This window comes from Festucalex cinctus, chromosome 20 (genome assembly GCF_051991245.1).
Source record: "Festucalex cinctus isolate MCC-2025b chromosome 20, RoL_Fcin_1.0, whole genome shotgun sequence".
NCBI lineage: Eukaryota > Metazoa > Chordata > Actinopteri > Syngnathiformes > Syngnathidae > Festucalex > Festucalex cinctus.
The window spans coordinates 2,616,475-2,637,443 of NC_135430.1; the positions used below are offsets into that span (position 1 = coordinate 2,616,475).

At 42.5% G+C, this 20,969-nt stretch overlaps 1 protein-coding gene across 1 annotated transcript; it reads right to left on the reverse strand.

The window, feature by feature from the left end:
• Nucleotides 1-14,000: 14,000 nt before the first annotated feature.
• Nucleotides 14,001-16,889, reverse strand: LOC144009555 (uncharacterized). The gene is made up of 3 exons (XM_077509365.1): nt 16,790-16,889; nt 14,742-15,005; nt 14,001-14,243 (listed from the first exon to the last, which is right to left on the reverse strand). Exons 1-3 carry the CDS (start codon nt 16,790-16,792, stop codon nt 14,001-14,003), a joined length of 510 nt encoding a protein of 169 aa, XP_077365491.1. The 5' UTR covers nt 16,793-16,889.
• Nucleotides 16,890-20,969: the final 4,080 nt, after the last annotated feature.

Below are 20,969 nucleotides of genomic sequence, written 5' to 3' on the forward strand. Positions count from 1 at the left end.
AACATCTTTTGCTATCTGGGAAACCATTTAGTGATTTATAGACGAGTAGCAGAACTTTAAAATCGATTCTAGAGCTGGCTGGCAGCCAGTGTAAATCCTTAAGTACTGGAGTAATATGTTCTGATCTTTTTGTTTTGGTCAGAACTCGAGCTGCAGCGTTCTGAATGAGCTGCAATTGTCTCATGTTCTTTTGAGAGAGTCCAGTCAGAAGACCGTTACAGTAATCTAGTCTGCTGGAGATAAAAGCATGGATAAGCTTCTCTTGGTCTGCTTGAAGCATGCAGTCATTCAGTCTGGATATGTTTTTCAGCTGGTAAAAGGCTGTTTTAGTAATGAATTTAATATGATTGCTGAAGGTCAGGTCTGAGTCTATTAGTACCCCAAGATTTCGAACTTGGTCTTTAGTTTCTAAAGACAGTGACTCAAGCTGTTTTTTAACAGCAATCCTCTTTTCTTTATTGCCAAAAACAATGAGCTCCGTTTTGTTTTCGTTCAGCTGAAGGAAATTTTGGTTCATCCAGTTGTTAACTTGCTCTAGAGAATGACACAATACGTTAATAGAACTGCTGTCATTTGGGGACATTGATAAATACAATTGTGTGTCATCTGCATAACTATGATAGTCAACATCGGTGTTCTGAAGCATTTGACCCAAAGGTAACATATACAGACTGAACAACAGGGGTCCAAGGACTGACCCATGAGGGACCCCACATGTCATGGCCTTTCGATCAGATTCAAAATTTCCAATAGTCACAAAGTAACTCCTTTCCTCCAAATAGGACCTGAACCATTTAAGGACTGTTCCATTTAATCCCACCCAAGTTTCCAGCCTGTCTAACAGTATATTATGATCAATCGTGTCAAATGCTGCACTGAGGTCCAACAAGACGAGCACTGATACCTTCCCTGCATCAGTGCTCAATCTTATATCATTCAGTACTTTAATTAGAGCTGTTTCTGTACTGTGATGAGGTCGGAAACCTGACTGGAATTTATCCAAAAGTCCGTTTAAGCTCAAGAAATTGCTGAGTTGATTAAAAACCACTATTTCAACTATTTTAGTTACGAAGGGAAGGTTTGCGATAATTTGCTAGCAGGGAGACATCCAGTGTTCTCTTTTTTAGAATGGGCTTGACGGCGGCTACTTTCAGACATTTAGGAAGCTCACCTGATTGAAGTGAGCAATTAATTATTTGTTGTAAATCGATCTGAACAGATTTCACAATGGTTTTGAAAAAGCCAGATGGTATTGAGTCAAGACAGCTCGTGGAAGGTTTCAATTGCTGAACCAAGTCTACTACAGTATTTTGATCCACTGAGTCAAATTCTGTCATGGTAATTAAATTATTCCTAGGTGATTTTAAGTGCTGCATCATTTTGTTATTTTGCTGGTTTGTAACAATGTTTGACCTGATGCTTGTACCTTTTCACTAAAGTAGCAGGCAAATTCATTGCATTTATCTGTTGAGAGGAGTTCTGGCGCTGTTTGATTTGGGGGATTTGTAAGTTTGTCAACCACGGCAAAGAGAGTGCGTGTATTGTTGAGGTTCCTACTAATAATTTCAGAAAAGTGTTGTTGTCTAGCTATTGTTGTTTCGTCGGCCCGGACGAGAGGCAGACGGCCGGACCGAGATTTACGTCCCGGCGGAGGCCGTCTTCACCCTCCCGCCGGGCCGACGCTCAGGGGAGATATGTCGGGAAGGGGGGGGGACGCGGGCGGCTCCGATTGCCCTCTCCAAGAGTGATCGTATATTATGCATCCCGGGTGTTGGAAGGAGAGTCTTCGCCTGTATTCGCTTTGAAGGAGAAGTTCAACAACTCAAAAGCTAGAAGAAAAAAGTAACAGAGTGCCGGGCCGAGATTCAAGCTGTAGACAAAGAAATTTATTTGACACAGACATACAAACAAGACATATATTCTGACCGAGTGACCGAGTGAAGAGGGCCGCCGACCGGAGAAGAAGACCCGCACCCGACTATCGCCCAGGCCAACGAGTGTGGCTCTCTGCGAAGAACTTACGGCTCAAGGTACCGTGTCCGAAGCTGGCCCCGCGATTTGTGGGGCCTTTCCCTGTCACCAAAACCATAGGTCCAGCTGCTGTACGTCTCCGCCTGCCAAGATCCCTCAGAGTGCACCCTACTTTCCACGTCACGCCGCCACCTCTGTGGCGGGTCATGCTTTTATTTTGTCCTCATATTTCCTGTTTATTTTGAAAATCTCTAACTCCCTTCTCACCCCAGGTCACTTGCCCTTCCTGCTGTCCGCTCAGTACCGGTCCCCGCCGATGATTACCGCCACCTGCCACCAATTATCCCCTGCAATAAAAGCCATCAGCCTTTCTCCCTCAGTTGCCAAAGTGTCACATCAGTGCATGGAAGCGTTCCACAGTCCTCGAGTCCTTGATCCTGTTGCCTTGTCTTTTTGCCTTGTTTTTGTGCCTTTTCCTCCCCAGCGTAGCGCCCTTAGTTTCCCCTTGTGCCCTGAGTCTGTTTTCCTCCCCAGCGGAGCGCCTTTAGTTGTCCCCTTGTGCCTTGAGCCCATTTTCCTCCACAGCGGAGCGCTTTTAGTTGTCCCCTGTAGCTTGTGCCTGTTTTTTCCTCCCCAGTGGAGCGTTTTTTGTTCTCCACTTTTTGACCCCCCCTTCTCCTCTCAGTCTGAGAGGAGACGACTGCTGCTGATTAATAAATCTGCTGCCTTTATGGCCTACCTTCTCCCTGCGTCTGAGTCCTACCTCTCCACGTCGTGTCAGTGGTGTTTTAAGATTAACGTATACAAGCAACAAATGTCACTATAAGTTTTGAATATTGAAATGAATCGTATCAAATCGAAAATTGTATCGTTCCCAAACTTAATCGAACCATATCGGATCGTTCTGTTCTGAAAGATATCGCTCTTCAATCGAATCGCAACCTGTATATCGAGATACATATCAAATCGGCCTCATGTCAGAGATTCCCACCCCTAATATGTATATATGTATGTATATATATATATATATATATATATATATATATATATATATATATATATATATATATATATATATATATATATATATATATATATAAATATATATATATATATGTTACTCCCTTTGAGTTCAATCAAGGCTCAAATTGGTTCTTGGGTTTCAACTGACATTTAATGTCGTCCACATGTCTTGTACATGTTAACAACACATTAACAATGCCGTCAGAACTAAGAAAAAGAGCGAAAATAAGCTCAATTAGCACACAAAATAAAGAGGCTTCACAATAAACAAGAAATGAAATGACAAGTATTTACCTCATTGGCCACAATCACTCAAAGGGAATAATAACAAAAAAGCACGTCTTCTGGACAAGCTCCTTCCTTGTTGTCCACCTGTGCGTCAATTAACAGTGTCCCTTAACAACGTATGATGGTACAAAAAAGTCTCTTCCCCTTTTTCAATAAAGTTTTTAATTCAAATAAAATTATCTGAATATTATGACTTATTTAACATTTTTACATACAAATAATGACTATTTATTTTTCTTTTACTACCAAATCAAAACTATGAAATTAATCAATTAAATAAATGAGCGTTGCCTCTAATGGCAGCAACAATATATATATATATATATATATATATATATATATATATATATATATATATATATATATATATATATATATATATATATATATACACAAATTGCGCATGGATGTGTTGTGTGTGTGTGTGATGACATCATTTCTCACTTACGCTCCCTGTTTTTTGTTTACGCTCCCTCGATTTTCGTTTATGCTCCCTCGTTTGCGCTTCCTCATTTTGCGTTGAAGCTCAGACTTTTGCTTTTGACTTTTGGCAGAAACATCACGGGTGGGCGGGCTTAATAGAGAATGCATTTTCATTGGCTGGTTGTTTTTGAGTGACAACTCAGTGGCCCGGATGTAGCAGATGCGCCGATTTATGTGTAACTATTGTCACGCCGCCACCAGAGTGGCGGTTCATGCTTTTGTTTTCAAAGTCAGGTTCCCGTTTTATTTTGAAAGTATTAACTCTCCTCTCACCCCAGGTCACTTACCCTTCCTGCAGCTCACTGATTACCGGTCCACGCCCATGATCACCACCACCTGTTCCCAATCAACCCGGACATAAAAGCCACCTGCATTCTCCCCTCCGTTGCCGAAGTGTCACATCTCAGTGCATGGAAGCGTCCTCACAGCCCTTGTTCCACAGTCCTCGTTCGATGTCTAGCCTTGCTTTGTCTTGCGCCCTTAGTTTGCCCCTTGTTTTCCTCCCTAGCGGAGCGCCTTTAGTTGTCCCTGTTTTTGAGTGCCCTTGTTTTATCTCCAGTTTGGAGCTTTTTCTGTTCTGCCTTTTTTCCCTCCTTGAGAGGTGTTTTTTGTTCAATTGGATTAAAGTTGCAGCCTTGTTGGCCAACTTACACTCTGCGTCTGAGTCCTACCTTCTCGCTCCGTGTCAGTACACTTCGGCCAGCATGGACCCAGCGGAGAAGTTGGAGGCTGCACTTCGACGACAGGCCGTCCGCCTGTCGCAGACGGAGGAGGTCCAGCAGGCGATGGCCACCCGCATGGGAGAGCTCGTTGGACAGGTGCAGGAGCTAATGAGCCACCTGCGACCCTCCACGCCGGCCATCACGAATCCAGAGACAGCAGAACCACCGATCCCGACTCCAGCCTTGACCGGGGCTGGTTTGAGACTGGCTCCCCCGGAGCGATACTCGGGAGACCAGGGACAATGTCAGGCATTCCTAACCGAATGCGACTTACATTTTGAACTTTCGCCACAGGCTTTCCCCACTGACCGTTCCCGTGTGGCCTTCATGATTTCACATCTGACCGGAAGAGCCAGAGACTGGGCCACCACGGAATGGGCAAGGCACTCCCCGACTTGCTCAACCGCAGCCGGGTTTAGCAGGGCACTTCGTCTCGTGTTCGATCCAACTAACATGGATCGGGAAAAGACTCGAGAACTTAGTAACCTCAGACAGGGCAGAGAATCGGTGAATGACTACGCAATCCGATTCCGATCTCTAGCGGCCAGGAGTGGCTGGAATGACACAGCTCTTTTTGACCACTTTTTAAAGGGGCTTTCCACAACTATGCAAGAGCTCCTATTGCCCGTAGACTTGCCTGGCGATCTGGACTCATTGATCTCATTGGCCATTCGCACCGATCATCGACGGCGAGATCTTTTGCAGACCAGCAGACATCAACGAGGACACGGTTCCGGATTCTTCCGGCATCCGGAAGCAAGAGGCCCTCCGCGAGGTGTCCTTCCCCAGTCACCCACCAAGAGAGGCTCTCCGGTGAGTACCGCGACTCACCAGCAAGGCAAAAACCGAAAACTCACGCAAGTCACGATTTCCTGCAATACCACTCCCACAGACCTACTAGCTCTCATTGACTCTGGAGCGGACGAGAGCCTCATGGATTGGGGGCTGGTGAAGAAATTGCAGGCCGGCACGGAACCACTTACTACCCACATGAGGGCCAGGGCGCTCAATGGCAAAGATCTATTCCTCATCACGCACGTCACAGAACCACTCGAGATCCACATTGGGCAGCACAGAGAACTCCTTCGCTTCCATGTCTTCCGGTCCCCATCACACACACTGGTCCTGGGTCATCCCTGGTTGCAGTTGCACAACCCCCGCATCGACTGGCGATCGGGGCGAGTCCTGTACTGGGGAGATGATTGTGACCACCATGGGGTGGAGCGGCCAGCGGCAGAGACACCTCCCGCTGCCATCCGACAGGTGTCTCTCGAGAATGACCAGGATTACCCGGACCTGAACACCGTTCCCTCCTGCTATCATCCGCTCAGGGAGGTGTTCAGCAAGACCAAGGCCATGTCACTTCCCCCACATCGATCCTATGACTGTGCGATCGAGTTGATTCCTGGATCTACCATCCCCAAGGGGAGATTGTACTCGGTGTCGGGTCCCGAACGCAAGGCCCTAAACGAGTACATAGACACTTCCTTGAAAGCAGGACTTATCCGGCCATCGTCATCGCCAGCTGGAGCCGGATTTTTCTTTGTGGGCAAGAAGGATGGCTCATTACGCCCTTGCATTGACTACAGTCCTCTGAATGAAATCACAGTCAAGAATCGTTATCCCCTGCCTTTGATGTCTTCAGTATTCGACCAGCTCCAGCAAGCCAAGATATTCACCAAACTGGATCTCCGCAACGCTTATCACCTTGTCCGTATTCGTGCAGGGGATGAGTGGAAGACTGGCTTCAATACTCCCCGAGGCCACTACGAATACTTAGTAATGCCTTTTGGACTCACTAATGCACCAGCGGTTTTCCAGGCCATGATTAATGATGTACTCAAGGACTTCCTCGACCAGTTCGTGTATGTGTATCTGGACGACATATTGATCTACTCACCGGATTTGAAAACCCACCAGCACCATGTCACCCAGGTCCTGAAACGCTTGCTAGAAAACAAGCTCTTTGTAAAGGCTGAAAAGAGCCTTTTTCATGCGGACACCGTCTCGTTTCTGGGATTCATCGTATCTCCGGGCAGAGTCGAGATGGAGCTGGAGAAGGTCAGCGCGGTCCGGGACTGGCCCACACCGGAATCCAGAAAAAAGGTGCAACAATTCCTAGGCTTCGCCAACTTTTACCGTCGCTTCATCCGCAACTTCAGCTCCATCGCTGCTCCACTCCATGCCTTGACCTCGCCACAGCAACGCTTCACCTGGACCCCGGAAGCCAACACTGCCTTCAAGGAACTCAAGAAAAGATTCACAGAGGCCCCGATACTCAGAGTTCCTGATCCTACCCGCCAGTTCGTGGTCGAGGTGGATGCCTCCAATCTGGGTATCGGGGCCGTCCTATCCCAAAGGGGCCAGGAAGATGGGAAGGTGCACCCCTGTGCATTTTTGTCCAGAAAGCTCTCCAAGGCTGAGCGCAATTACAGCGTGGGAGACCGAGAATTGCTGGCTGTCAAGGTCGCCTTGGAAGAATGGAGGCACTGGCTGGAGGGCGCGGAACACCCCTTCATCATCTGGACAGACCACCGCAACCTGGAATACCTACGTCATGCCAAAAGACTGAACCCACGACAGGCCAGATGGTCATTGTTTTTTAACAGGTTTTCGTTTTCTCTAACTTACAGACCCGGAAGCAAGAACGTCAAAGCAGATGCTCTGTCCCGAATCCATGACCCGGAAACCACAACAGCCGAACCTGAACCCATCCTGCCTAGGGATTGCATTGTCGGAACCATGTCCTGGCAGGTTGAAGAGGATGTCAAGGAGGCTCTCCAAGACACGATCGCTCCAAAGGAGTGTCCACCACGACGGCTCTACGTCCCGGAGGGTCTACGAGCGCAGGTGATCAATTGGGCACACACCTCTCGTCTTTCTTGCCACCCAGGTACTCGCAGGACCCTATACGTCGTCGCCCGGAGATTTTGGTGGCCTTCAATGGAGACCTCGGTACGTGATTATGTCAAGGCCTGCCCAGTCTGCGCCCGGAATAAATCATCAAATCAACCCCGGATGGGTCTCCTCCAACCACTGCCGATCCCCTCAAGGCCCTGGGCGGAGATTTCTATGGACTTTGTGACTGGACTTCCCACTTCGCATGGTAAAACCACAATACTCACTGTCGTCGACCGCTTTTCTAAGATGGCCCGCTTTATCCCATTACCTAAGCTTCCCTCAGCCAAAAGAACCGCCGAAGTCATGATCGACCAGGTGTTCAGGATCCATGGATTCCCGCGGCACATAGTGTCGGACCGCGGTCCCCAGTTTGTTTCTCGTTTTTGGAGGGAGTTCTGCAGAGCCATAGGGGCTAAGGCGAACTTGACCTCAGGCTACCACCCAGAGGCCAATGGACAGGCCGAGAGGCTCAACCAACAGCTGGAGACCGGACTACGATGCTTGGTCTCCCAAAATCCGTCCTCCTGGAGCAAGAACTTGGTCTGGGTTGAACTGGCGCATAACTCCTTACCCACCTCTGCCACAGGAATCACGCCGTTCAAATGTGTTCACGGATACGATCCACAGTACTTCGCGGACCTGGAGGAGGAAGCCTCAGTCCCCTCGGTCCTCGCCATGATCCGCCGATGTCGCCGAATCTGGTCAGCAGCTCGACTGGCACTTCAACGTCAAGGCGACAGGGTGAAAAGAGCTGCTGACCGGAGGAGGAGGGTCGCGCCACAGTACCAGCCAGGGCAGAAGGTATGGCTTTCAACAAAAAATCTTCATCTCAAAGTTCCCTGTCCAAAGTTGGCCCCGAGATTCGTGGGGCCATTCCCAGTTGCAAAGACTATAGGCCCTGCCGCCGTGCGCCTTCGCCTGCCTCGTTCCCTCCGCACCCACCCTACCTTCCACGTGAGCCAGGTCAAGCCAGTCCAGGACAGTTCCCTGGTCCCGCCCGAGCCCGCGCCGCCCCCTCCGGAGATGGTGGAGGGGGGCCCGGTCTATAAAGTAAGAAAGTTGTTGGACGTCAGAAAGCGGGGCCGGGGACACCAATACCTGGTGGATTGGGAGGGTTACGGGCCAGAAGAGAGGCAGTGGGTGCCCGCCCGGTTCATCGTGGACCCCTCCCTCATCGACGATTTCTATGAAGAGCACCCTGACATTCCTGGGCCGTCGAGAGCCGGCCGTTGAGGGGGGGGTACTGTCACGCCGCCACCAGAGTGGCGGTTCATGCTTTTGTTTTCAAAGTCAGGTTCCCGTTTTATTTTGAAAGTATTAACTCTCCTCTCACCCCAGGTCACTTACCCTTCCTGCAGCTCACTGATTACCGGTCCACGCCCATGATCACCACCACCTGTTCCCAATCAACCCGGACATAAAAGCCACCTGCATTCTCCCCTCCGTTGCCGAAGTGTCACATCTCAGTGCATGGAAGCGTCCTCACAGCCCTTGTTCCACAGTCCTCGTTCGATGTCTAGCCTTGCTTTGTCTTGCGCCCTTAGTTTGCCCCTTGTTTTCCTCCCTAGCGGAGCGCCTTTAGTTGTCCCTGTTTTTGAGTGCCCTTGTTTTATCTCCAGTTTGGAGCTTTTTCTGTTCTGCCTTTTTTCCCTCCTTGAGAGGTGTTTTTTGTTCAATTGGATTAAAGTTGCAGCCTTGTTGGCCAACTTACACTCTGCGTCTGAGTCCTACCTTCTCGCTCCGTGTCAACTATGTGTGTCTATGTTCATTGTTCAACTTCCGTGTCACTTTGGAAGAGGACAACGTCCCAGGTGAGAAATTTCTCCATGGTACAATCGATAAACACAGTGTGGAACAGATTAAACGTTGGTTAATATGCAGAGACCTCAAATTGGCCGGAAAAGTTTTAGGAGAAAGTCAAGATTTAGTGTACTATCATATACGGTGCGGTCCAGTAAGCTAATGTCGTGTTCATGAAGATTTTAATCGTCGCTTTTAACTAGACTGTGGTGATTTATGAATGCCAGATTAACTTTTGTAACAAACTTGAGGGGACAGTGATACTCAAGACATCAGTGGAACGTTTAAGTCACAGGACGTGTTTCTCATACACTATATGGCATTGGTGACCAATTTGGGTTCATGTCAGTGGCCAGTTTTCCACAAACTGAGATTCACTCACATGGCCAAAAATGAGAACACTAAAGAGACTGTATAAAACAGCACCCGTTCAATGACTTAATGTTAGTTGAATAAAGTATTAATGCCCATATCAGTTTGGTTGGTTGCTGTCATAGGTACAAGGATGTAATTATGTGTAAATATTGTCATAAACTGCGATTGGCTGGCAACCGGTCCAGGGTGTCCCCCGCCTACTGCCCAGAGCCAGCTGAGATAGGCGCCAGCACCCCCCGCGACCCTTGTGAGGAATAAGCGGTACAGAAAATGGATGGATGGATATTGTCATAAATGTATTTTTCTTTTTAACCAAAGATATTGCCACTTTTGGACTATTCATGGAACATAATGGAACATTGCATGTAAGTAAATTTTCACATTTTTGTTCTTAGATTAACTTCTCCAAAATGAGATGTATTGCTTTGTCACCATTCAATTTTCAAATTTTTTTCATTTCCTCTCCATCATTGTTACGAGAGATGCACGATATTTATCGGACCGATAAAATATCGGCCGATTTGGGAAAATATAACGTCATTTGTGATCGCCCGATAAGTATATTTTAGCCGATAAAAAGGTCCAATAGATTTATTAAAGTCGACTATTTGCAACGCGACCACACTACAATAGACCAAGTCGCGCTGTTTACGTCATGTATAGACCACGTCGCGCTGATTACATCATCTATCACGCCTCTCGCTCTTGTAGACCGGCCGCAATGGGGCTCCAGGTGGAGGGGTGGAACCGTCACTTGCCTTCCGTGCAGGTTGGAGTGGGTTCGCTCCCCCGCCCCATGTGGCTTACATGAAGTAAGCTTGTGTGTGAGTGTGTGAATGAGTGGTTACAAAAAAAAAAAAAAAAAAAAAAAGACCGGCCGCAATGCCATCTAATGGTCAACTTTGTGACCTACATGTAATCCCACGAAATGGCTCTTATGTCCGTCCATCCATCCATCCATCCATCCATCCATCCATCCATCCATCCATCCATCCATCCATCCATCCATCCATTTTCTGTACTGCTTACTCCTCACAAGGGTCGCGGGGGTGCTGGAGCCTATCCCAGCTGGCTTTGAGCAGTAGGCGGGGGACACCCTGAACTGGTTGTCAGCCAATCCCAGAGCACACAGAGACGAACAACCATCCACGCTCACACTTACACCGAGGGACAATTCAGAGTGTTCAATTAACCTGCCATGCATGTCTTTGGAATGTGGGAGGAGACCGGAGTACCTGGAGAAGACCCACGCGGGCACGGGTAGAACATGCAAACTCCACCCAGGAAGGCCGAAGCCTGGACTTGATCTTGCGTCCTCAGCACTGGGAGGCGGACGTCTAACCACTCTCACACCGTGCTGCCCTGGCTCTTACGTCTTTATTTGAAAATATACAGTCAATAAATAATGTTAAAGTGTCAACATGGAAATCAGTAAAAGTATCTTGAGGTAGGGAGAGGTTTTAAATGTTTTTTTTCTTTTTGTAGAATTTTATTTGAACAAAAAAAATGCAGTTTTAGCACTGAGATGCTTAATCTAAAAATAAATAAATAAATACATTGACTAACTATAACAACTACTTTAATGTTTTCAAAGTACTGTAAATCTGTCCTGTTGGTAAAACATGAATGCTCATAATGAAATTCAAGTTGCCTGATGCAACACGTTAAAAAAAATGAAATAGCAAAATGAAAGCAACCACAAGGAAAAAGAAATTTTCTTTTTTCTTTTTGAAAACATATATTCATCAAATTGTGACTCAAGAGGTTTCGGTCTGATGCTGAAACTTGTCAACTGTACTTTGCCTTTGTTTACAGCTCTTTAAAGGGACACTTTACTTATTGATCAATTTTTAGCAGCAAAAAGTTGCTACTTTTTCAATAATTAATTTGGTGACGTGATTATTTTTTTATGTACATTTAATAACTTTTAAACCGATGTTAAAATGAATCGAACGCCGGCATGTTTGTTACACGTGACTAAATAACCCGGATGTTTACGTCACTAGTGTGTAAACGCTACACGATGGAAGCGCTATGCAACGCAGCCGTGCATCTAGCGTCAAACCCGGAAGGATTAAACCTTATCGCTTCGAGCCAACACGACAAAATAACCCTACCGAAGGAAAGTCTGCCTTGGATGTGAAAGTTGTGGCGCCAGATGGTCTTTTCGGGCACAAAATAAACTTTAATGAACGAGTGAATCAGGCGGTTGTTGAGTGGTGTTCGTGCGGGAGCTGCACAGGAATGGACAATCCGCTAATGAATGTGTGCTGTCTGGAAATAAAAGAAATCGAGGATCGGTTCCTTGCGGACAATCTCAACTGCATCCTGGAACATCAGACATTCAACATGGCAATACTAAATAGACATTCTCAGGATAGCTTTGGTTGCGATGAAAGATGTGAAGAAGAAAAGTCTTGGAGGAGCCAATATCCAACAGGTAAAGTGACACACAGCACGAGCAATGCAAAACGTGTGGAACTGACAAACTATTTCAGGAAAAAGAAAAAAATAGTAAAATTATATGTATCATCGTTACAGCGCCCAACCTCCCCTAGCGGTTTTTTTTTTTCTTTTTTTGCGTAGCGTCCCGATGATGTAAACGAAAGCTTGCAAGAAGGTTGTGTATTAACCGTGTTTATTTACAGACAAAATGAAGTAAGGAAATGCGAGACGCCGTTACCTAGGCTGGTTATCAATGGTTGGGATCCGAACGAAATTAATAGAAATGCAAATGAAACTGGAATGCACCACAGGAAGAACAGCGGGACAGAACACAAATGTAGTACGTCGCACATGCCGATGATAATGACACTAATCCACATTCAATAAATTTTTTGTTAAAATAAGATTATGAACATGGTCAATTTGTGAACTATACACAACTTACGAGCTAATAAAACATAACGTCCGCGCCTGCTTGTCCTTGCCGGGAGGTCGACAGCACTTAGCAAGCCATTTTCTACGCAAATAGTCTTTTTTTTGGGGGGATAACATACCAGTGTGCTCCTCGCGGGTTTTTCCTTGACGACACCTTGCAAAATTTTGCAATACAGTAAGGCATAAGTGACGTTTGTGTCTTCCTCGTCGTTCTGTCTGCGTGAACTACTGTTCGCCAAGCGAGTATACACACTTGTTACGTCACCACTTGAGGGCGTTCCAACACGGAAGTACTTCTATGTTGAAAAAAGTTAAATAAATCAATATTGGGGTGTATTCTTCAGCTCTTATGCATGTTTCGTAGCTAAACTAACTATTTACTGCCAATCAAGCCATACATGTAAAATTAAAGGTGCCTTCCTTTAAGTGTGAGATTTAGCAAACCTGCAAATCTTTGTTCAGGTCACAGGTTCTTTTTGCCCAAAATCCTGGTGCGAAAGTTCACCTTCAGATGGGATGGTTGTTCCAGCCTCCTGGGAAGGCCTGAAAACAGATGAACAATATCTGCCAAATCCAACATGCCATCTAACTCGAGACAAGAAACAACTTCAAAACAAAGGTGCATCACGCTGGACATCTTGTAACTCACTCGCGTCGACCGCCGGTCCTCCAGCATGGCTGGCTTTGCACTCGGCACACAAATGTGACGTCACACGGAAAGGGCCTGTAGTAATGTTTGCTTTTTTTTTTTCTTTTTTTTTTTTAAAATCCCATTTCTACATTTGGGTCTTAAACCTGGCTGTACTAAAAGAAATATACAGTAGATATGTGTATGATCTTTTTTGAAAAATGTTAAATTAAGGTACATTTAATTTAAAAAGAAGTCTTAAATTGAAAATGTTTTACCTAATCTGTCCTTTACACAAAGTACAAGCAGCTATTTTTTGATGAAACAGCAGTATTTTTTTTTGATACACGAAATAGTTAAATTATATGTCTATCCACATTGATGACAAAATATATATAGCATATGATGTCATTAATGTTCGAAGCCAGATAACAGGTTTCAAAACGTTTACATTTGTTGCAGTTTTCTCCCAGCTATACTGTATTGTAGTTTAAAAATTGAGGATAATTTACCATTAATTGTCACGATATCATTGAACTAAATAGTTCACCTGCATTATTGAAAGTCATTTTTCATTTCTTTGCAATACATAAAAAACAATTCTTGAATAAAACATAATGTACATATCAGCATTTTTTGTTACTCATATTTTATTTTTTTCTGCAAACAAACATCAATAAATTCAGTCTGCAAAATTGTTTATTTTAGAAATATTTTATTTAAAATCAATTTAAAAAAAAGTAAAAATGAATATGAATATGAAGATAAATGAATAGAAAGTGCAAATGGATGAAGTCATTGACAGTGACAGGGATTGGTCAACCTCTCACAGGAGGTCACCTTTTTCTTCTCCTTTTTCTTCATCTTTTTTTCACACATTTTGTATGATTTTCTTCTTTCCTCTCTTGCTTCTTCCTTTCTTTCTTCTCCTAACGCTCCTTTTGTTTCTTTTCCTTTTTCTCATGTTCCTTCCTTTCTTTCTTCTCCTTCTCCTCGCGCTCCTTCTTTTCCTTCTTTAGTTTCCTCTCGTGCTCTTTCCTTTCTTTTTTGTCTTTGGCCTCACGCTTCTTTTCCTTCCTTTCTTTCTTCTCTTTGGCGGCACGCTCCTTCTTGTTCTTTTCTTTCTCTTCTTTTCTTGGCTCTTTCTTTTCATTTGTCTTCATGCCGTCACTCTGAAAATAAAAGAGACACCAACTGTCAATTAAACAATTCATCAACCCTATCAAAATTATTACACATTTACTGCCGCCTGCTGTCGACTTGAAATGACATCATAAGGGCTCAGCTTGTGATCGTCACATGACAAAAACCCAGAAAAAAGTGGTTGCCACCTGCGCCCTTGAGCGCTGTGATGTCATTTTCAGTCGACAGCTAGTGGCAAAATTGCAACAGATAAAACCAGATGGACTTTCATGCTTAATTAAAATTCCACAAAGGCAGTATAAATCAGAATATCGTGTTTAGACTAATGCAGTTGTTTGACTTCCCCTTTAAATGAAGCTCAAGCTAACATGTAAAGATGTTTGATATAGAGGAAAAGCTCATGGGCAACTTGCAAACACCACAAAAGAAAAATGATACTAAGGAGTCTGTGAGGCAGACATCCTAACCACTAGGACAACGTGCTGCACATAATTCAACCAATCAAAGAAAGGAGGTGAGGAGCTAACCGATAAGCTGCCTCCGACGAGGGTCTCGCTGTCATCGTGTTGTTGGTTGGGGAGTTGCAGCTGGATCCACATGGTCTCCATCCAGGTCTCCAGACAGCCCTCAAGCTCCTCGGCTCTTTTCTTCCAATTTCGGCGCTTTCCGTGCCTCCTCTCGAGCTGTGAGGCCATGGAGCAGAACAGCTGCGCCAGGTGCAGCTCGTATGGGCTCCAGTCACTCCTCTCATCCTCAAAAGATATCTTTGTATCTTCAAGATGTTTCAAATCCTGAGCAAACAACAAAATAGACATTAGAAGGATGTATAAAATATACATATGGCATGTACTGTATATAGAAAAACATTTGACATTAGCAGAAAAAAAAAATCGAGATTATTTTGATTGATATTGAAATCATGATTAATAAAAACATTTATAGATGTCAACAGAAAAAACTCAACTATTCACAACTACAATCATAGCCTCATGCCGACTCATCCCTTCACATTGAACATTTTATTCTTAAACACTGTATTACATTTGTCAAATACAAATAATCTTGTAAATAAATATCACGTGAAATTGAAGCCACCTGCATTTTCGTTCTGTTGCATCCATTCAAACGGAATAAACATCTCTCTTACCCTTACTGATATTTATTTTATCTTATGTTTTTGTTCTATTTTTATTTTCACAAGTCTTGGGACTTACTGCGCAAACCTGGGACATCACCTTGTGTATATAAGCGTTGGCCTCCTGGAGGCAGTATAGTGCCATTATTGAATAGAGTATACACTTAAAATGAACCAAGAAGAGTAGAAAATAAACCTAAATCACAACCGTTTATAAAATATGGGCTCCAGGTGGAGGAGTGGAACCGTCACTTACCTTTAGTGCCGGTTGGCCTGGGTTCGCTTCTCCACCTGGAGACCATGTGTGGCTTACGAGAGGTAGCTTATGTGAGTGTGTGGTTACAAACAAACAAACAAACAAAAAAAAAGGTTTATGAAATAATGGACTCTATGCACAAATAGCCGTGACGTGCTCCCGAGAAATATTGTGTGGACCCGTAGAGGAGCACCAATACATAATTTACATTTAAAAAAAATTAAAAAAAATTAAAAAAAAAAACTTTTCCGAGCTTCGCAGGCGGCTTGTATGTATTTCCGTGTAGTAATCATTTTAAGCAATTACGTCATTACCAGAGCTCAAGCGGTCAAAATTACGGCTCTGTGAGATCTAATTAGTAGTTTTAAAATTCTGATAGACATAGTGTTATAGCATGGAACAGTGCGTTCCGCTGAAGCGTGCGCTCATCCGGCGAATGCGGAAGTCATTTGTGCATATAGTCCATACAACTTGTTTTTCACATATTGGGGAGAATGTGTGACTGAGTATTGCTATATTATCTGTAAGTATGTGTTCCTACAGCATTTGTGTGTTAATATTTGTTATTTGAAGGAATATCACTACCGGAAGTCGGTGCTAATTTCCCGTTAGCATGGTACTATACATATACAGACTTTAGCATCTGGTGTTTGTATTTAAAACGAAGCATGTCTTGTCTTTAAATATACAATGTACAATTGTTTTCGTTTAGTTATTAGTTTTACAGTAAACTCCAACGATGGTGTCAAACAGTTTAAAGCACTCTCGGAAAGGGAGAAGTAACATGGTGCATTCTAGGTACTTTCCACAACGTTGCAACTACCGCACGCGCGCACCTTCGTTTGACACATTAACCATTTTTCTTCGATTTAAATGTTCATAAAAAGCGAAAGAGGCCAAGCGAACTCCACAATGACATAATTTACGTTTCTAAAGAAATGAAAGGATTGGGGAGGTTTTCGCTTAAAAAAAAAAGAAGAAAAAAAAAAAGGCATATACTGTACATATAGTAAGGCTTATAAAAATGACATATTGTACAGTATATAGTAACACATTTAAAACATACATACTAAGATTGTGATTATACAATTTTAAAGAAAAATACATTATGCATACATAGTAAGATTTGGCTCTCAAAAGAAACCCCAACATGATGCATGATTGCATATATATTTTTGACTTACCATGTTGACGTGTACTTGCTTTTCTCGGTGCTCCCTTGCTGGCTGTGTACAGGTGCAGAGTCAGAACTGAGTCTGAGTGTCACTGCAAACTGTACAACATATACATGTAGTACGCACAAGATCAGTTAAAGAGCAAAGAACATGAAAGAGGTCAAGCCCTTTGGATGGGCGTGGCCAAGACGCTGATTGGCTGGATGTATGTGATGTCATTGGGGTATTACCAAGTTGATGTGTGACTTGGTTTATCAGCATGTTGATGTGTTTTGCATACCAAAATCCATAATCACAATTATGGATTGTCTTCCTAGTTACAGGCTTGAGGCTTGACTTGCTGTGTTTAACCCATTTAACACTCACTTGGAAGTTAGAGCAGGTGGTGAATGTACTGTACTGCAAGATTGCTTGCCAGCTTCCAAATATGGAGTTAAATATGGTGCAAAAGTAACTCGTTAAAAAAAAATTGTACCTGTAGAAAAAAGTATAAATTTGTATCTGTAAAAGACGTGATTTGTACCTGTAAAAAAAAAAAAGTGTACCTAAAAAAAATTGTACCTGTAAATAACGTTTGTACCCGTAAAATAGAAAATGTGTACAAAAAAATGTGCGTAAAAAAACAGTACTTAAAAAAAACCTTTTGTACGTAAAAAAAAATCATTTGTACGTATAAAAAAAATGTACTTGTAGAAAGAAGTGTAAATTTGTATCTGTATCTGCATTTCCTGAGTGAAAACGGAAGAAATAACTTTAAATATGAATTTATTTATTTATTTTTTTAACTGGATCATCTCACTTGGCTAGGATGTAGATTGCAGCCAACAACGTAACTATTATTGACGCTAGCGTCCCCTGGTGGTCGGAGCTAGACACAAGTCTCCATATACACATTTGCAACTCTACACACGCATGTGTGATTCTTGCACGGCAGGACTGTGGACAAAAGTCATATGTAAGAATGAAGCCAATCAAGAGGCCCGGTGTTTACAGATCAGATAGATATACACATTCAACTATGTGTTTGTTTACACATACAAATCATTGTACGTGTTCGTGGATTCTCGTTACGCATTTGTGACTTTATTCACACATTCTTGGATTCTCGTTTACGCATTTGTGACTTCAGTTACACATGTGTGGATTTTCGTTACACGTGTGACTTTGGTTACAGGTACAAATTCTTTTGACATATTTGTGGATCGAAATACGCATTTGTTTACACATGCAACTATGTGTTTACGCATACAAATTATTAGACGTATTTGTGGATTCTCGTTACGCATTTGTGACTTCATTCACACATTCGTGGATTCTCGTTTACGCATTTGTGACTTCAGTTACGCATTTGTGACTTTGGTACAAATTCTTTTTACATATTTGTGGATCGAAATACACATTTGTTTCTAGTTTTGGCACAATAATGCCCCCATAGTCCCTTTTTTCCCAAAGAAATTACTGTGGACAGGTACCAGATGGATATTACATATCCATTGCCAGGTTTTAGGAAATGCATTATGTCAATGGATGTCCTCACAATGATATATATACAAGTGTGTGTGTGTGAGGGTATGCGTGCGTGTGACTTGGGAGTCCAAGTCTCGGCAATGGCATAATTCCTCACATCACTACTAAATACATTTATGGAAAAGTTCCTGTGAGTTAAGTTTTAAAGTTCTATTTTTATTTTTTGGGGAAAAAATATGGTTAAATATGAGGTTGTGAAATACTGTAGGATTAGCCAGACCCACACTCCAGTTCATAAGGTGGCGGTAATGAACCAAAAGTTATTGGCCAACCCCCAAAATAAAGTAGAAGAAAAGATGGAAGCCGAGCCGACAGCCGGAGATGTGATCAGGCTGCCAGATCGTATCGAGGTTGCCTAAAGCCTGGTACACATATAAGGATTTCTCAAATTTGAAAAGATTTTTTATCTTTGTCAGATGCCACACATAAAGCTAAAAAAATCGGGCATTTAACAGCTTTGGTCGTATTGTGTGTAAGGTGCGCAGATAATCTCATCGCAGCTCCCTCACAAACATAAAGATTATCATCTCAACACTGGTCAAGATTCCAGTCCTCCGTGAGAGACCTCGCGTGATTATACGTGATCTAATCAAAACCGGAAGGGGGAAAAAAAAAATGAAACAACTTGGAAACGACGAGACACACCATGGAAGACAACAAACGCGACGAACTGGAAGTAATGATGGTGGTTTGCGGACTAATTCTCACTGAAAAAAAATCCCTAAACAACCAAAAAAAGAAGACCGTGGAGAAAGTCATGGCGACGGCGTGAAAGCGGACTTTACAGATATGCTTCAGTTAGGGCGCCTCTTGATTGGCTACATTCCGTTTGACGTCACAGTTCGTGGCGCAGGCGCACCTTGGCGAATGGCGACCCCACCGACCTTAAGATTTTTGTCGTAAATATTGAACATGTTCATTATTTAAGCTTGTCGGCCCCGACTGGTTTTGGACCCAATTATCGGGACATATCCACTCTTAACACATCTCACATATAAAGATAATCTTGTAAGACAAAAGATTGTCGGCTGTTTCACGTCCTTGGTCTGGAAGGGGTAATATTGGGACAAAAACAGCCCGATTCTCTTTATGCGTGAACCAGGCTTAACCGAACACGTCCCGCTACAGGATGGGCTGGAAATTATCCAGTTGACGTCAAACATTGGAAACAAAATATTAAAGATGTAATTTAAATAACAAAATGTACGGACTGAAATTGTAAAAACGTAAATAAACCTAAGAATATAAATGCTAAATATATTGAATAAATAATAAAATAAGATTGACAAAATGATAAATACACAAAATAATTGTCTCAGATGTGACAAATATCAATTTAGATTGTTAATGTGTTCCTATTATCATTAAGACTGTGATTTGTTATTGAGAGTGATTTGTGACCAATATATAATAAATAAACCAAAACTGAAGCTCCCCCCCTCCCCTTTATTTACTCAATCAACATACATATTATGGGGAAAAATTGAATACAATAATATTTAGGGGTGTGAATTGCCTAGTACCTGACAATTCGATTCGTATCACGATTCATAGGTCACGATTCAATTCAATACCGATTAATCCCGATACGAATTTATAAGTCGATTGTTGCGATTTTTTAAATTGAAATTTAGAAAATAATAATCAATAAACTCGTACAGTGTAAGATTTGTATGAAAATTTATTATTTATTTATCTAAAACTTCAATCTCATACAGGTTGTAATCTGTTTCATGTTTGAAATAAAATATTAAGGCTTAATGTTCCATTCATACATTATTTCATGCTTAAGGTGTGAACCCTTAGACGTTTTGGTGAATATTTTTCTATCAAAAATGGATGTTTAAAAATCGATTCGGCCGCCTATTGAATCGATTCAAGAATTGCGCAATGTAATATTGCGATATATTGCCGAATCGATTTTTTTTAACACCCCTAATAATTGTATACAATATAAACAACTAGAACATAGTACACGCCAGGGAAGTCAAAACATTTAAAAGCTAAACAAAATAGAGTCAATAGTATAATTGAAAGAAAAGAAAATAGGATAATACAAAATCATATAAATAGATGATAAAGTCTGCAATAGTTATATGTTTTTACGGCTTTCGGACAGACAACCAGACAATGACAAAAAAATAATTTCTCATGTATACAAAAAAAATCAATAAAGGATGGTTTCTTATGTATAAATTTAGACTTATGAATGTAAAACTTCGCTAGAATAATAATAAGATTTATCAAATAAAACTGTATAGACATTCTTATCAGATTCAAATGTACCAAATAATACATGTTTCCAATGTAAGGAGAAATCTGGATAAATGTGGACTACAATGAATTGTGATAATCTACCCCAAAATTGCTTTGTGTATGGACAATACCAGAATAAATGGACCAAAGTCTTGATTCTGCACAAAAACTACAATTAACATCGTCTTTCTTATATTTCAGCAGATATACATTTGTTGGGTAAAATCTATGCACCATTTTAAATGACATTTCTTGAAGAATTTATGTGGCAAAAGCCAAACTTTTTCCCAATTTATATCATCAATAAATGAAGACCAATATGAAATCACAGAGGGTTTAGAAACAATGTCTTGCTGAAATAAAGTGCGAATTCAGCTGTTGTTATTCTTACAGTTGCTTGTCAAGC

Excerpts from the sequence above, each read along its gene's own strand:
- LOC144009555 (XM_077509365.1), bottom strand. Across the intron at positions 14,244-14,741 it reads TCGTCGGAGGCAGCTTATCG|AGTGACGGCATGAAGACAAA; the intron begins GTTAGCTCCTCA and ends TTTTATTTTCAG.